The 18,116-nt window shown below is 38.6% G+C and overlaps 1 protein-coding gene across 7 annotated transcripts in view; it reads left to right on the top strand.

Moving 5' to 3' along the window:
* WDFY3 (WD repeat and FYVE domain containing 3) overlaps positions 1-18,116 on the top strand; it is a 135,340-nt gene that overhangs the window by 94,722 nt on the left and 22,502 nt on the right. For 3 of the 7 annotated variants that reach the window (XM_072336744.1, XM_072336737.1, XM_072336738.1), the window contains 13 exons: positions 496-731; positions 1,871-2,005; positions 3,220-3,411; positions 4,619-4,852; positions 7,149-7,248; positions 9,028-9,188; positions 9,821-10,050; positions 10,798-10,907; positions 11,730-11,912; positions 12,672-12,829; positions 14,046-14,123; positions 15,051-15,278; positions 16,038-16,091. In XM_072336744.1, coding sequence (XP_072192845.1) covers positions 496-731; positions 1,871-2,005; positions 3,220-3,411; positions 4,619-4,852; positions 7,149-7,248; positions 9,028-9,188; positions 9,821-10,050; positions 10,798-10,907; positions 11,730-11,912; positions 12,672-12,829; positions 14,046-14,123; positions 15,051-15,278; positions 16,038-16,091 — 2,099 coding nt within the window. The remainder of the gene's footprint in view (positions 1-495; positions 732-1,870; positions 2,006-3,219; positions 3,412-4,618; positions 4,853-7,148; positions 7,249-9,027; positions 9,189-9,820; positions 10,051-10,797; positions 10,908-11,729; positions 11,913-12,671; positions 12,830-14,045; positions 14,124-15,050; positions 15,279-16,037; positions 16,092-18,116) is intronic. The other 4 variants (XM_072336741.1, XM_072336739.1, XM_072336743.1 and 1 more) reach the window with 4 other exon arrangements.

The following is an 18,116-nucleotide window of genomic DNA, read 5'->3' as shown; positions in this document are numbered from 1 at the left end:
AATCTTGCTAAAATAGATGTGCATTTACAGTCATATTGGAAGAGCATATGTGGAGCTGTCCTTTTTTTCTTCATAATTTGGTATGTGTCATTTGAACTGATGCCAAGCTACACTGTAGCCAAAGAGGTATTTTAAAAATTGCTTCTCATCAAACAACAGTGACCAATACGACTGTCTTAATTTTCATACTCTCTATTTTGTGAAATACATCACAGAACATTGACTCCAAGATTTCTGCTGCAACCAGCTGAGATCGATTTTTGTTTAATCTTGCTGATAGAATTTGTGCAGGTCTGTGGCAAGGGTTTAACTAGTTGGATTCCTCATTTGTATATATATATGGATCTGAGTGGGTATGTATGTATTCAGGCATTTGTTTTAATAGCGTGAAATTTCTGGGGAGGTACCCTCCTGAGTTCAACACTTCAGTATGGGTGAGCTTCACAGGCGTTTCCCTATTATCACTGTTGACTTTTGTGTTTTCCTCTCTCTCAGGGTTCAATGTTGGCAGGAGTGCTGGTGGAAGATCGACAGTCCGGGAGATTAACCGTGATGCATGTCACTTCCCAGGCTTCCCTGTCCTTCAGTCCCTTCTCCCCAAGCACACAAACGTACCTGCGCTCTACTTCCTCCTCATGGCCCTTTTCCTGCAGCAGCCTGTCACTGAGCTGCCTGAAAACCTTCAGGTCAGTGCGCCCATCGCCAGCGGCCGATGTAAGCAGGGCTCACAGGTAGGGATTACCTAGTAAGATGTAAGTGTTATTCTGTCTGTCGTCAAAGAAAATAATGAATTAACACTCCCAATCCCCTGCAGCTGACGCAAAAGTCAGTGCATTCTGTTTTGTGCTGTGTTGGGAGTGGGAGGATTCTGTCTTGGATGTTCTGGGGCTGAGCTGACATGGAATGCAGTGTGACTTTTTGGAAGAGTGAGTTATTGTGATAAGGAAAGATCACGAGGTTACAGACAAAGTAAGGCAGTTAGTTTAACAAAAACCTGTATTTTCAGGGAAACATCACAGTTCTTAGGGGAAAAATGTCTTATCATTCTCAGCAGGTTGATTTTTAACCTGCTTTAATTGCATGTAAATGAATAGGAAGCCTTAGTGTAGTCTTTTATGGAGAAAAGCTTGCTCCAGGTTGACAGCGTACCCACTTAGAACAGATACCAGGGGTGCCAACATCCACTTCTCAATGAAAAATTGAAGGTAAAAATTACAGATCAGAAGGTATTCTGCCGCGTTTTCTCAAGCGGAATACTTGATGGCACATGTAGCACAATGCTGTTGTGGAGTTGTGAAGCTCATCTTCTGCTTACAGTGTCAAGATAAAGTGATGTTAAACTGAAATGAAATGCAGCTATCTGAAATGCCTGGCAATAGAGCTCTTAATGCTAGAGCTTGGTCAGTTTGTCATTCTTCTGTTTATTTTTAAATGTTTTTCTTTAAATTTATTACTGGAAAATACAGCTTGGTGTATTTGTTTTGTTCTTTTCTTTTTTCTTTTTTTTTTTTCCTGTGGGACACTTAGTGAGTTTCATTGCTAGATATACTGAAGTAAAATGAGTTGATTGTGCAGCACTTGTACTGGCACATCTCACTTCAGAAGATGTAAATGCCTGGAGGAGGGAGTTGCAGTTATGTTGTTCTGTAGCTGGAAGGAATTTTCTTCAGTGCCTTGTGATTCTATACTCTATGATTCTTGTGACACGTGATCCCCCTATGAATTTCTGGGGGATTTATCTTTTTACATTCTGTAACCTTTATTATTTAGATCCTGTCAAGTGAATGTTGTAGATATAAGAAAAAGTCGTATCAGATTGCACCTCAGAAAGGGTTTATTTTGTGTCTTTCTCTTCTTTTACTTCTTACAGTTTGATTTAGATTCTATTTGGACATTCATATTTGGAGTTCCTGCCTCTTGTGGTACTGTTACCTCTTCAGTACATAGTGTTTGCACGGAAGCTGCCTTCTTGCTGTTGGGAATGCTGAGGAGCATGCTGAATTCAGTAAGCATAAGTATTTTGTGTTTGTTTGAACATATAAAATTGCTCGAGTCCACCATATGGTCAAAAGCCAAATTGAAAAGGTTAAGTTTTAGTGCCATGACAAACTCAGACAGCCTGTAGGTTCATAACACTTGCTTAAAAGCCATTGTTGTCATTGGGTTATTCTGTCTTACTTTGTTTCTTATTACCTGTAGCAATATTAGTGGCCATAAAATTAGCATTGCTTTTTCACAAAAAGGCTGCAAGTAAAGCAAAACCAGCAAGCAGAAGGATAAAATGCCCTTGGCAGAGTGAACAGATTTTTTTTTTCCTGCTTAACATCATGGCACTATGTTTGAGACTCTCCAGTCCATCTGCTCAGGGCTCTGATAGCTGCTGATTTTGTACGTGAAGCTTCCATATGCAGAGAAGTCCCCTGACTATTAATAGCCACATACTAGATGAAATGAACTTACTGCCAGAAAAATTTTTGTTCTTTACATTTTTGAATCTAATGTCAATAGTAGTGAAAGTTGGTTTCTTAGTGGGAAAATTTGTATTAACTGGGACCTAAAGCATTTGCTTGCTGAAAACTATCTTGTAAAATATATATGTAAAGCAGCACATATTCAGGTGTAATAAACAAGCAGGTGACATGTTTGTAACATGCACTGGGAATTGTTGGCTGCATGTTTTACGTGCATTGACTTGTCCAGATTTGACCAGAACACACATATTCAGAAAATACGTCTTGGAGACCTGCTGGGGTACACATTCATTATGAGTTGGTGCATCAGACTGGTGTGTTCATATGCTTGGTCACATGTTGGGGTCAGGTGTTCTTCATCACATACCCTGCTCAGCAGCCAAGCATTTTGTCACATGTGGTGCCTCATTCCTCACAAGTTAGTGAGGTTCTCAGACACATGTTTTGATCAGATGTTAGTTCGTGTGTCTGGACACCATGTCTTTAGTCACGTCCTCCTGATGCCTGTTTGATCATCTGTTCTGACATGTGCTCCAACACATTGACTGACGTGGTCTAGATCTGTTTTCTGACACTGCGTCGTGTTTGGTCACACGGTTCTGCTCTATTTGAAAAAGTTCTTGGCCAGTTTTGATGCTTTTAACCCCATCTCTGGCCGCACCATTCCTCCTGCCACAGCTCTTCTCTGATGGGAGTACTCTTCAAATAGCTCCATCAACACTAACATGCTGTTTGTTTTCCAACCCAGCCCTGGCAGTCTGAGGAGGAAGGCTCTTGGCTTCGAGAATATCCTGTCACCTTGATGCAATTCTTTCGCTATTTGTATCACAATGTGCCGGACCTTGTTTCCTTGTGGATGAGCCCAGAGTTCCTGTGTGCGCTGGCAGCAACCGTATTTCCTTTCAACATACGACCTTACTCTGAGATGGTAGGAAATTCAGTGAGTTGGATTTTCTGTTCTTTTTCCCACAAATACACTTTTTGAGGTTTTATCAATTATGAGTCTTAACGAAGATGAAGCTCTACTTGCCATACAGAAATTGATGGTGTTAAAGACTGGACTGGAAAATTTGTATCTACATTTTGAAACTGAGAGGGGCGTATGCTCAACCAAAAGGCAGGTACTGCACAGTGACATCTGAAACTTCATTTTTGGGGTAATGTACGATAATTATTCATTTTCTAGTTGGCTAATTCTCTCACATAGACGAATCAAGTTAACTCAGGTTTACAATAGGAGAAAGGCTGACTCAGATTCTCTTTCTCCTTTGCATTCTGGAGGATGTGATAGAATCTTAAACCACTTCTTCCCCCCACTTTTTCTGTGGCTTAACCACAAAACAGTATTCTTGCCTTACATGGAGCTGCTGGACTCTGGCTAGGATAGTACGTGAATCCAGCTTTCATTGCATAGCTGCCTGAAGCAGAAAATATTTCAAGGTGTTGATTTATGTATTCTTTGACCTAATTGTTATTTATAAATTATGTTGTTTCTAGAGCTTGAAAAGAAACAAAAAGTTATTGTTAGCTGGTATGTAAAAGTAATTACACTAAAAACGTGGAAGGATAATTAGGTTACAGGTTGGCAAATGCTATAACTAGGATAAGATTTGATAAAATACTTACAGGTATGTGTTGCGGAGTCTAATAAAGACATACAGATCATTTTTTTCTTCTAACTTGAAGAAGATACTAGGAATTCTGGCCTGTATAGAAGAGCCTTGTATCTCTGAGTCATTTCTTAGTACTTTCAGTGCCAAATACCTTTAATTCTTTAGTTACTAATTTTTTCAAAACTTTTGGGTCTTTTTTTTTTCTTTTTCTTTCTTTTTTTTTTTTTTTTTTTTTTTTTTTTGCGTGTGTGTGTTTCAATGAGAATATGCATTTTTGCAAAATAGAAATAATCCAAGGAATTCTTATTCATAGATATCTTTCATATGAAATGCGGCCTCTAACTGGGGTAATTCATGGCAGCCTTTCCTGGATTTTTTTCCCATGGCAATCAGAAACTAGAATTTGGATGGAAGAGTAGTTAGGAGATTAGATATGAAGTGTGTAGTCTTGAAATGACAAGTGAAGGATAGAGGAGCGGAATGACTGCTGTTAATTTGGTCAGCTCTAGAGCTTTGACATGCTGTTTTTCATAGGTCACTGATCTTGATGATGAGGTTGGATCTCCAGCTGAAGAGTTCAAAGCCTTTGCAGCAGATTCTGGCATGAACAGGAGCCAGTCAGAATACTGCAATGTTGGCACCAAGACGTACCTAACGAATCATCCTGCCAAGAAGTTTGTGTTTGACTTCATGCGTGTGCTCATAATTGATAACTTGTGTCTCACACCAGCCAGCAAACAGACTCCGCTGGTGGACCTTCTCCTAGAGGTAAAGTTAATTTTGACTTGAGCTTACTGTGATGTTTTTTTCTCCTCAGTGTTTCTCCTTTACCTTTGTCTGGCATTCAGTAGAATCTTGGCAATTGTCATTAAACAAGAGATGCAGGAAAAGAATATTGTTGTCTCAAAAATTGTTTAATGCTTTGGAAAACCTGCGAAAGCAAAAATCAGAGAATTTTTTTCAGCCTCTCTTTTTGAATGCCTTCTGGGTTTTATTTCCTTGTCAGTGACAACCTTAAATTCCTGAGCAAAAAATCCTCATGCTATTTATGGGATCGTTCTGTGCTATGTTCGCTTTTCCACTACTAACAGTTTTGTTTGTGGGCTCCTTAGCTTTAATTTGGTCAGTCAAATGGCTCTGTTAACTTCCACGTGTGTAACTGAGCACACTGTGTCAAGGTTTTGTTCCAATTTTGTACTCTCCTTTGACATCATTTTGGCATCTGAGCCAGTAACTCCTTTTATCTGGTGATGCAGGAAGTGACCTGCAGCAGTAGATACTTTGCCAGTGCAGCATGAATTGCACAGCTTTCCTTAAATTCTCTTCTTGCGGAGTATGATTAATTTGTTACACATCCATTAGCCTGTGACAACTGTATTCGTATTGCTCAAGATATAAAATCCTTACAAATCCCCAAAGAAGCATTGTAGTACTATATTTTATTCATATTAGATAAAGGAAAAAAAAAGTGGCAGGACATCTGGTGCCATATGCTATAAGAATTCAGAGTAACTGTATTATCTTACTGCAAAATTCTCCGTTCAGGTTTGTGACAGCTGTGCAAAGCAGCCTGCTGTTAATGGTTAGGCAGGCAATGAGGAGTTTAACTGCTCTGATGTAACCACACCATCTTCACACAGTGTATTTTGAAACATTCAGTTCACATTGATTCACATTCTCAGCCCCTAACTACTTGTTATGTCATCCCTGTTCAGCTGCGTCCCTGATTGCTTCAGCAGTTGCTGGAATTTTGGATTGTGCTTATATGATCCCCTAACACATTTCCTGAAGTAGCTGGACATCTCTTTGCTGTGGCAAAGCAAAAAATAAATTGTCAAGTGGTGCAGCTTTACATAAATATCAGGAAGAGTGTTTGAGGCCATGTCAATCTGTTCTGATTACTTTACTGCTGTTTTAATCTGTTACAATTTGTCGGTGTTTGTTACTGGTCCCTCATAAGGAGAGTGCTGGAAATGCTCACACTGCCAAGCTTCTGGAGTGCAAAATAAAGCAGGCTCAATTAAATAGCCCTAAAAAACACTGGAATTCTGAGTGGAGCATTTAGTAGATATGAGAATATGTTCTGGAACACCATGAGGTGATGGTATTTTTTCCTTTGAATCATAGAATCATAGAATGGCCTAGGTTGAAAAGGACCACAGTCATCATCTGTTTCACCCCCCCTGCTATGTGCAGGGTCTCCAACTGCTTGACCAGGCTGCCCAGAGCCACATCCAGCCTGGCCTTGAATGCCTCCAAGGATGGGGCATCCACGACCTTCTTGGGCAACCTGTTCCAGTGCGTCACCACCCTCTGTGTGAAAAAACTTCCTTCTAATATCTAACCTAAACCTCCCCTGTCTCAGTTTAAAATCATTCTCCTCTGTCCTATCACTACCCACCCTTGTAAACACCTGTTCCCCCTCCTGTTTATACACTTCCTTCAAGTATTGGAAGGCCACAGTGAGGTCTACCCAGAGCCTTCTCTTTTCCAAGCTAAACAACCCCAGTTCTGTCAGCCTTTCCTCATAGGAGAGGTGTTCCAGCCCCCTGATCATCTTAGTGACCCTCCTCTGGACCTGCTCCAAGAGCTCCATGAAGTGCAAAGGAAATAAAGATTTGGTGCATCCATTTATTATGTGACAATATTAAGGCTGATGTTTTGGTACACAAAAGCCCTCATAGAAGTGATGGTGAATTTAGATGTTTGATCTGTCTTTGTTTTCAGAATGGAGTCATTATGTGAACTGAGGAGATCACAGCTGAACCATAGGTTCAGTTAAAAATTGGTGCATGTTTTAGGAGTGTGTTCCTTTCCATTTCCTATTATTGAAGAAATAGAAGATGCATTGGCATATTGGCAGAAGATGCACTTAATGCATTTAAATTGGAGTACTGCTCACTCTGTAAAACTGCATACAGCTGTTGTGTATTCGATGTCCATTACTAAGTTTTTAGATAACACTTGTGAGACAGGGAAATCAAAAATTCACCTAGAACTTCCTTTCTCCTTTTCAATTCCCTCAAAGATATTCATTATGTTTTCATTGCATTTCTTGAATCAGGCTTCCCCTGAAAGATCGACACGAACGCAGCAGAAGGAGTTTCAGACCTATGTTTTGGATAGCGTGATGGACCACTTACTCGCAGCGGATGTTTTATTAGGTAACATAGCTATGTTTAATTCTCAAGCTGTCTCAGTTAAGGGAAAGCGTAAGATTTTTTTAAAATTGCTTTTCTTTATTAATGTCCTCATCTTTTACAAATTGAATGCCTTCATCTCCCTATTGGAATCATAGAAAATCCTGAGTTCGATATTCTTGTCCTGCCCTTTTCATTCCTTTGATGTGTAAATTATATTGCTGAACTTTTATGTTCCCTCTTGGTCTTGATTGTGCCAAAGCTGTAAAAGTTATACAAGGAAGCTATTTCAAGGTGGTCTTCTGGACTTGCCAGGAGCTACTGGTCTGCTCTGTCTTCATCCTACACGTCATGGGACAGTAGGCTTTTCTGATTAGATATACTTGTAAAGCCTCTGCCTTTCTTTTGCTACAGCAAGTTTTTCTTTATCTGAGTGCAGCTTATCAAATAATTCCAGAATCATTTACATGATGCTCAGAGTGAGGTTATCCAAAAAGTCCTGCGCCCTTCTAAGCGCTTTATATAGACCAGGATCAAAACTTTGATTTCCCCACATGTTCTTTATTCAGAGTTATGACCAACTTCTTCCATATGTGGTATGATAAGTTGATGTGTGTGCAGATGGGGCAACAAATTAATAAATGTAAGGGAACTTCAAGAAAAATTGACATTTGCTGATGGTTTTGGGGAGCGTTTATACCATGTTTTTATGAGAAATCGTGCCAGGAGATTGTGGAAGTGTACCCTGCTAAGAACACTGAATCACCTCAGGCTGTAGCAGTCTTTCACAAGGAATTTCTATTTCTGTCCTGGAGAGAGAACCTACAGAAGCATTTGTTTTTGAAACCTGTATTCTCTGAAAGGTTTTTTGGTTTTTGTTTTTAATAAGTGTGGTGCTCTTGATGTTTAAGTAAGGTACACAACTTGGTAGAAGAATTCACATCTTGTTAGTTGTTCAGATACAGTTTGTTATGTCTTTCTTTTTTTTGTGCCAATGTGGTATGTGAGCTTAATTTATTTGCTGGAATGTATCAGGTAGCTCTGGGTCATTGCACCATTTGTTCTGTGGAACTGGAATGCACTGGAGTAGAGTTTAAATGGCATCATTTTCTGTAAGTAGCAATCCAAGTGATGATTCTCAGACTGGAAATGAAGCGTACCCACATATGAGGTGCGGTTGCTCTGGTTTTATCGGTATTCCATATCGTGACTTTATGCAGCATCTGTTGGTGGTGATAGAATCAACTAAACTGCAGCAGGCTATCTTGAACAGAGTCTCAGGTGATTCTTTAGTCTACTGTCAGACATTTAATACAGGAAGGAAACTTAGGGAGTGGAGTGTTACTGGTTAATATATCTCTTCCACTGGTAAGAATGGATCACCAGCATTACCCATAGTGATTTTTGTATTTCATCCTGGTTTTTTGTTTGTTTGTTTGTTTTTCACAATCTGGTCCATTTCAGTAAGCATTCTGGGTTGTAATTCCACATCAGTTCTTCTCATTTTAGATAGCTGCAGTAAGCTAGGGAAGAGTAACGTTGGATGATAGATTTTCCAGGATTGCTTTGGGAGTTTAGTGTGTGCCCTGCCCCTCTCATTTTGGCCACGTCAGTGTTGATTTCAAACAATCACTTGCACATTCAGTGTAGGTTAACCCCTAGCTTTTGGCTTTTGTTTGAATATCCTAGTCTTTGCTTCTCTTTTACAGAAGCCCAGTAAGCACAAACACAAACTAAATGTCCATGTATCTATTCATATTTGTTCTTTTTTAATGAAGAAAGCTTTATTGTGCTGTTATCTAGGCGAAGATGCATCTCTGCCCATAACAAGTGGAGGAAGCTACCAAGTTCTGGTGAACAACGTGTTCTATTTTACACAGCGTGTGGTAGATAAGCTTTGGCAGGGCATGTTCAACAAAGAATCCAAACTTCTTGTGGAATTCATAATCCAGCTAATTGCACAGGTAACGGTGTTCTCTTATTAGCCTACTTGAAAAGCCGTTTTCACAGTTGAAATTAAAATCCGCAGAGTGACTATTCTGAGCTGCTTGCATACTATTTGGATGGATCTTGCAGGGTAATTGTGCAGCCTGGATAAATAAGACTCAAAAAAGGTTTTAATTGTTTACATGCTACTGGCCTGTCTCCAGTCAGTGCAGAAGTGTGTTCTTTTCTTTCATTTTTTACTGAGCTTTTCTAGCACATCTTGTTAGTGTGCAGTACTTTATTATGGGGCAATTGAGTTAAAACTGCTTTCAGATGAAATTGTGTTTTTGAAATCCCCAGAAAGCTTCCTAAATTTACTTTGGGAGATATTTTGAAAGCCTCCTCCTGTTCTGTTCTTGGAATCTGTTGACGACTTCTGTTTTTGGAAATCAGAGAAAATAACAGTAGACTGATATTTGTAGGTGTTGAAATCTTAACTGTATTAGCTTGTATTGATATCATTTTGGCTCTTGAGATCACTGGAACTGATGCTACTGATGTAGAAGAAGCAGCATGAGTCAGCATTTGGGAAGATTACCTACCTGTAAATTGATTTAAGTGCTGCCATCTGATGATGTGTTTTTTGTTTTATTTCTTACTTTACCATCAGTCAAAAAGAAGATCTCAGGGACTATCACTGGATGCTATTTATCACTGCCTGAACAGAACTATCTTGTATCAGTTCTCAAGAGCACACAAAACTGTTCCTCAGCAAGTGGCTCTCCTTGATTCCCTGAGGGTCCTCACTGTGAACAGAAACTTAATTTTGGGACCTGGAAATCATGATCAAGAGTTCATCAGCTGTCTTGCTCACTGCTTGATTAATTTGCATGTGGGAAGGTAAGCATCTCAGATAGAAGTTCATTTGCCTTGTGACAAGTAGGTAAATGACAGTCTGTAACCTTAAAGCCATTGAAAGGCAAGGAAACTGAAGTGATAATTTCATTTAAATGAATATTTGAAGAGCTCAGGTTTAAACAACAGTCTTAATTTTTCATACAGAGGTATTTTAAAATAATAGATATCTAAGCTATTTTGCTATTACGCTTTGACACTGTTATGTCTTTTCAAGGTAGAAAGAAATGCAGGTGCTAAGTAATTGTCAGAGGGACCTGTCACTAGATTTGCTGCTGTAGAGTCATTTAGTATGTATTTTTATTCTTACAAATTTGGATGTTTGAATAAGTCTAGTCAGGAATAAAACTAGGTGGATGTGTCATAAGCTGACAACACCCACTTGTCTTTACTCCAAATGCCTGACTAGCGTTTCCATTTTTCTTTCCAAAAATTTGTGGGACTTGAGTTTTATCCAAAGTCCTTTGGGAAATATCATCAGCATAAACCCTAATGTGCTCTATTGATGGCCATAGTGCTTCTTCAACAATTACTGCTTCCTCTAGTAACATCACTGTTTATATCACATCTTCTTTCAAAAGCATTCAGTTCACCTTGTGACTGTATGTCATCAGAACTCAGGTGGACTCAGTGTCTTCCTGTAGCAGCACACATCTTTGTGCTTCAATCATTGGGAATCAAAGGTTTTAGTTGGTATTTATTTCTGGTTGTTAATTCATTGTGTATTTGTAGCAATGTTGATGGGTTTGGATTGGAAGCAGAAGCCAGGATGACAACTTGGCACATTATGATCCCTTCTGATATAGAACCAGATGGAGTCTACAATCAAGATGTCAGTGAAGGTAAGCGATCGAGTCACAGATGTCTGCTAAAGCAAACATATTGTTATTATAAAGACAATAACTTTATTGTCATCCAGTAGTCTTTTACTCCCATTGTATTTTAAACAGGAGTGTATGTGCAAGAACAACAAACAAAGAAAAACTTTAGAAGTACTCCAAACACCAAGATAAACATAATCGGAGTGAGAAGTGTTTGGTAAAAATAGCGGGCAGTCCTTGTTTTTTGCTGGACATGCACTGGAATCAGAAATACCACTTTATATGCACTGAATTGAATGCGGTGTAAATGGCTCATCTTAAGTGTGCACTGTACTTCTCTATCAGCTGAATCTTACAAGAGCATAGTTAAGGCATAACTGGTATAAGGTGTAAAATATCATTAGGATCTTTCATAGGGAATTTATGAACTGTCTGTGGAGAAAAGGATTGTGGTTCTGATCTTTTTGTATGTTAGTATTTATTCATGTGTGTATTAATACACTCAGAGGGAAAAAAAAGTAATTTGTATATATATGAAACTTTGTGTAATCTGTAAGCTTCTTTTTAATCTCATTTAGTTAATCTTTGCATGAGTGTGGGAGAGGAATCACAAATAATTAGCTGATGTTTCAGATTCACAGAGGAAAAATGTCAAAATCGATCTTCAGAGACTATCTAACAGTATATGACTGACAAAAAGAGTCTAGTTAAAGGCATTTCGGAAATCAAGAAAGAAGGGAAGAACCTGGAGTGTAATTGTTTAGTTTATTCAATCTGCTGTAAAAGTAGCAATTCAGTAAGCATTGTAGAGAACTTGCTGTTTATGGTCTTGTACCTCTGCAGGTCGCCAGCTTCTTTTAAAAGCCATAAACAGAGTGTGGACAGAGCTGATTCACAGTAAAAAACAGGTTTTAGAAGAAGTTTTTAAAGTGACGCTGCCTGTCAATGACCGTGGCCAAGTGGATATAACTGTTGCAAGACCTTTAATTGAGGAAGCAAGTTTAAAGTGTTGGCAAAATCATTTGGGTAAGTGCAGCTCAAGATCTGTTCTGAGTGGTAGCTTTCCCCAAAAGTGAACCACATGCATTGGATGTTTTGATATGGGCGTACCTTTTGTGTGTTGGTAAATACTTGTTAAAGTTTAATATCTCTGATTCAGAAACAGCTGTGGGTATAGGAAAAACATACACAAGGTCCATACCTGGGACCTTTATTCAGTGCTTTTGCAGATCCTAATGGCTTCTTGTGTTTCTGTGCAAGCATACACCAAAGAGTGCCGTATGGATTGCAGTGGTGATTAGCTGGTTCACTTATTTGCCTTTCCATGGACACTGCTTGTGATGACTTTTTGGGCCTTCCTCAGAACTGGATTTCTACAGATACTGTCTCCCTGCTTTGGAATACCCACTTTGTCTTTAGGGGGTGTAGTTCAGCAAAACTGAAACTAGTTGTTGTTTGGAGAGAGGGTAGGTGACAGCTTAGAGCTCATAGACTTTGATTTTGATAACTGATGAAAGGAGTCACAGATCTGTTATTCAAGTTAATCTATTAATCCTTTTAAAGTGAAAAAAGTACCAAGATTTCCCTTGGGAACCTCTTCTTTTAAAAACAACAGCAATGCAACAACAACATCAAAAAATCAACTCCTTCCTTAAAAAAAAGCCCAACATTCAACTCAGACAAGTACAGGAAGTTTTTGAGAGCAATAGAAATTGTAACTCTATTTAGTGAAATACCAGTGACAATAACAAAAAAATCCCAACACATAAAATCCTTGTTTTTCAGCCCATGAGAAGAAGTGCATCAGTAGAGGGGAGGCCTTGGTTCCAAGCACACAGTCCAAGCTCTCACGAGTGAGCAGTGGGTTTGGCCTCTCTAAACTAACAGGTTCCAGGAGAAACCGGAAGGAGAGTGGACTCAACAAACACAATCTCTCTACGCAGGTAATTTTGCTTCATAAAATACAGTCTCAAATCCAGCATTATATGTTTGGAGCATATGGTAAATACTGCAATATAAAGTGTCTCTCAAGGTGTAAGGTGATAACTTGTGCTTAATTTTCCCCTTGCTGAATAATGAGATAGACCATTCTTGCTTTTGTGTGGTCTAATCCAGCAGGTGCATCTGCCTATCTGGAACAGTAAGTCAGGAGTGCAAACTCTCTGGGTTTGGAAAGGCTGCTTGACTTCTCTGGATAACTGGGTCTTAAATTCAGTTTACCACGGCAGTTCGTAATAGATGTCCATGTAGTTGTTTGTCTAAGAAGTGAAGACTGGTGGAGAAAAACTGTGTACTCTCAGTAGGACGTGACCTGATGGGGCATTGTAAAAAAAAAACAAACCAAAACTCATATAAAGTATTTGGGACGTAGAAAACAAAGGAAAGAGGGATTTGGATGTTTTTGAGGATTTAATTCTTATTGTAATAAGTACATGAAATAGTGAGGAGACTCATGAAAGGCAGATGTGTTCCTGCCATAAGGAAATATATATGTTTTATTGATTCCATCAGGAGATGTGCTTTGTGTAAATGGAAAAGAAACTCGCCAGTTCACTTGCTCATCTGGGAGTTATGCACTGGCTTTGATTTAATAAAGAATTTTCAGTGTTCTCAGTCCTTTTCCTGGTGAACAGGAACACACACTGAAGTGAAAAGGAAGGAATCCCCAAGCTCTGCAGAGAGCATCTGTTGCCAGACAAGCCATTACAGGGAGCAAAGTATGAAAGCAGGTGTTTTTCCATACAGTATGATGGATGCTGTTAGGGTTTCCATCAAATTTGGTCAGCATCTACAAAATATTACTAGAAAGTGGAGAATAGTAGTAATATTTCTCAGCTATTGCCTCTTTTAGCTATTTGGGATTGGTTTGTACCATCAGTCTTGTACTTTCAATTCTTAGCAAGTGTTTGCCCACTTCTCTTACGCAATATCCCCTGTACATGAATTTGCTGCTGTAAAACAAAACCAGGAAAACACCCATATAAAGCAAAACTATAAAACAACCTTGAAAATACAGTTGCATGCCATAGTTTGAAATTAGTCCAAATCATTTCTTAAGAAGATAGTTTTTGTGACCAAGTAATGGTTAATCATTTGTAGGTTTTCCATAACTTGCTTCTATGAAGTCTGATTCTGTCTGTCTCCTTATCTTTCTATTAGGAAATTTCCCAGTGGATGTTTACTCACATTGCAGTGGTTCGAGATCTTGTTGATATGCAGTATAAAGAATATCAGGAGGTATGGTTCAGAGAATTACCTGAAACTGGTATTTTTGACGTTAGGTTGTACAGATCCTGTTTCTCAGTATGTGGCTTATGAAGTATTAGAAGGTTGATGGTGACGCACTTCAGTGTACAGATACAGCTATTTTAAGGATGCTTTCTTAATTCAGTCAAATAAATGAGGAAAATTAATATTGATTTTGTTGTAGCAGTGCTAGCTAAGTTAAATCTTAAAGATTTTGTACACTGTTCTAGAAAGCCATCTTGTTTCTATCCCATTCCTTTACTCAAAATACTACATTAGATTCTTGGAAAAAATAAAAAGAAGACAGAGGAACACTGTACGTGAAGATAACTTCTATAGTAGCACAAAAACAATTTTGTAGTACCTTTTTCTACTCATGTGGTAATAGATCGTAGCTGTTCTGTGCCTTCTAGAAGCAAACCATTGTACCCTGCATTTTGTTCCAAGCATCCTCAAAGTCCTTTGGCTCAATGTAGCTGCTGAGTGTTTCTGCAGGAATAAGTTACTGAAAGCTACCAGCAAAAATCCAACAGACAGGCTTTGCTTTAATTTCTCTCTTCTATTTAAGTGTTAGCAAGAAAACCATCAAAAATCCTTAAAATCCCTTTTCAAAATCAATTTATTAACGTTGCATATGCTCATATTTGTCATTTACAAATATATTCAGTTACAGATTAAAACCAAAAGCAGTTTGTTTATCCTCTTTTTCCTCTTCTGCTTAGAGGATTACAGTATGAACCTTGATTCGGCAGTAGCTGAGACTGGAAATCTCATTAGTGTGTATTACTCTAATGAGTATTTCTTTAATGCTATTAGATATTTCAGACTTTTTGTAGTGTGAGGAAAATGTCTGCTCATATTGGATACGGGCTGAAAGACATAGCTTTTAATGCTTTATATAAACATGTTTATATCCAGCGTCAGCAGAATGCATTAAAATATGTGACAGAAGAGTGGTCTCAAATTGAATATGAGTTACTACGAGAGCGAGGTTTGTGGGGTCCTCCCATTGGTTCCCATCTTGACAAGTGGATGCTGGAGATGACTGAGGGGCCCTGCCGAATGAGGAAGAAAATGGTGCGCAATGACATGTTTTACACTCAGTATCCCTACATGCCTGAAGCTGAGCAGGAAACAAACTTGCTGGTAAGTAATTCAAGATTTTGTTGTGAGAAATTTTATGCCCTGTTGTAAAATAAACTTTTTTTCTATTTTTTTTCCAAGTGGCTCTTAAGACGCATATTTAATTCTGTTGGTTTACCAGCATAGCTGTAAGCCCTAAATGATCGGTAAGGTCTGGTTGTAATTCACAGTACGTTTAGGGAAGACTAGACCTCTCACACCTCAAAATGGAGGGGAATTGAGGCATCTGCCTGTTGCAAGATATGATGTAGTGTAGTGTGCTTCTTTTGCTGCTGAGCAGCAAAGGCATCTTCACTAGCAAAAAGAAGCCACAAAATGCCGTACTTACAGTTGGGAGATTTGTTTCAGTTCCTAGTGCTAAAGAGCATTTAAAACATGTCTGAAGAAAAATGCAAAAACCAAGCAGGCCTATGGGCACTGATTTGTGTGTGCTTTCACTGAAAATCTGTGACTATGAACATGGGCCACTGAGGCAGAAATGCACATAACCTTTGACAGTTTGGCAGTTAGTTCCTGTTTGCTTTTAAGGAATGGAACATGCAGGATATTTTTTTTCTCTAATCAAGAATGAGTGCTAAGGTACTTAAGATGTGTGAACAAAAAACATTATATAGCCAACATTACACTATTAGGTATATTTGTCTACTTGCAATGTGACTCAGAATAGCTTTAGCGACGGATAGTGCACACAATGGAGAACATCATGCCTTCTTCTCAAAAGTGTTCTTTTTCTGATGCATATACTTAATGCCCTGTTTTCAGTCTGACCTCTCAAGTAAACTTCCTGAGACAGCTGATGATACCATTCCTCAAAAGGTAAAGAAACAAATACACTGACTGAAAGAATGTCAAATAAATACAACTTTTTTTTGTTTCTCCTGCATGTCGGGCAGTCTTAACAAGGCTTCTACATTTGGCTTTCAACTTGCTCTTTCAGTGTGTATTTCCAGCCCTAAAGATGTTGTTCTCAGTATTCACATTAGAGGATTTCACTGTGCTCAGCCTTCACCTAAATACAACTTTCTGTAGCTCTTCCCGTCTTTGCTGCTCACTAACAGGCTGTGTTGGGCTGTGCTGTCACTGTTCTCACTGTGTACAGAGTTGTGGCTTGGGGTCTAAACTAATGGTCGATGGAAAGTGTTTAGTAATGGGCAACATGATTTGTGGGAGCACCTGCTAGGAAAATGAATGTCTATTTTGAAGGTCTGCCGAGAAGGTTTTTCTTTCTCCTTTTTAACTGTGGGCTGAAAAATCTATTTTTGTTAGCACCGCAGTCCATCTTCTTTCCTTCAAGTCTTAGTTTTTATTAATGATATTTATCCTTTGTTTCAAAATATTAATTCTAGCTTAAAAATAACAGAATTGTTTAAAACCAGCTGCTCTGCAGACGTTTCCGTGTTACACTGCTTCTCTATTAAATGACATTCACAGTCTTGCCCATCACTAAGTAAAGTGTGCGATACGTACTCACTCCTTTTTAAATACATTCAACAATAAGCTAACACAAATAAATGAAAGCAAGTATTATGTAGAATATGAAATATAAATAGTTTCTTTTTCCCTTTCCTTATATTAACAGGGACAGTCTGGATTTTTCACTCTAGAGTACACATCAGTTGTTACCACTGAAGTGTTAAAAGGAGCAAAGGCTTAGTTGAGCATAAGTCTGCAAATTAAATCACAGTACCTTACATCTTTGAGTTTTGAGGCAGCCAATTTGACCTGAAGTAATGAATCTCCATGTTGCCTGTCTTAATCACCTAGTCATTCCAAGCATCTACTTGTAATAGAGCTAACTTTAAGGGCCCTTTAGTTTTCCCCCGTGTAATTGTATGGATAAACAACAAAAAAACCCTGAAAATTGCAGTTTATGTATTTCCAGTTACTACTACAGAGGTGAACAAATTACATTCATAATTGAAATGGCAGTTGATATTCTGCCATAGCACATAATTTCAAGCACTGGACTGTAATTATCCCAATATAATTTCAAAAATAATGGGAAATTATGCTACAAAATAAAAACTTTTATCTATGAAGAGCTGAATGTATTCACAGACTGAGCTTTCTAGAGGTGTTGGGTTAAGCAGTTCTTGTAGAAGAAAACTTTCAACTGAAGTATAAGTTCAATATGTTTTCTTCCACCCAGGTGCAACAGTTTGTTTTGAGAGAAGGGTCTGTAATAACTCTTATCCCTGCTTACCTCCACAGTGATGTTTCTGACAGTGTCCTCATTTAGCTGCTACTTTGATTTCTAGTATTACCTTTGTAATTAAATGAAGAGACTAAGGATTAACACGCTAAACAAAAAATCAACACCGTGCCACCACCATAATGAAATGCAACGTTGTCCATTGTGATTACAGATGATTCTTGATGAATTATAAATGGATCCTTCTATGTATTTCATGACGACCTTCAGAATATGTATTAATGAAAGAAAAAACTGCAGTTGTTAATTTTCAAGCCTTAAATTCAAGTCCCTATCTCTTTCACTCTCATCAATTTCACTTATTTTCATCTTTTGTTGAGTTTATTCACACCACAGTCTAGTTTTGCAGCTGGCTGCCTAAAGAATGAGCTGCACATGCTGCAGGGAGCACTGAGAGGGTTGAAAATATCCATTTGATCCATCAGGCTTCAGCGAAAGTATCCCACCTGTCTTTTGTGACGGCTGTTGTTTCTTACTTAATAGCCATGCTCAGTACTCTCTGTGTGTAGGTTTAGCAGCAGGCATTTCCACAAACCCATTGTTAATTCAGTGGCTGAATAGCTCCCCTGTAAATTAGATTGGATCCAGGGTGGAGTCCCTGTTTTCATATGTTTTGCTGTACCACTGCA

This window comes from Excalfactoria chinensis, chromosome 4, assembly GCF_039878825.1.
Source record: "Excalfactoria chinensis isolate bCotChi1 chromosome 4, bCotChi1.hap2, whole genome shotgun sequence".
NCBI classification, from domain to species: domain Eukaryota; kingdom Metazoa; phylum Chordata; class Aves; order Galliformes; family Phasianidae; genus Excalfactoria; species Excalfactoria chinensis.
This window is presented reverse-complemented; position numbering and strand designations above follow the sequence as displayed.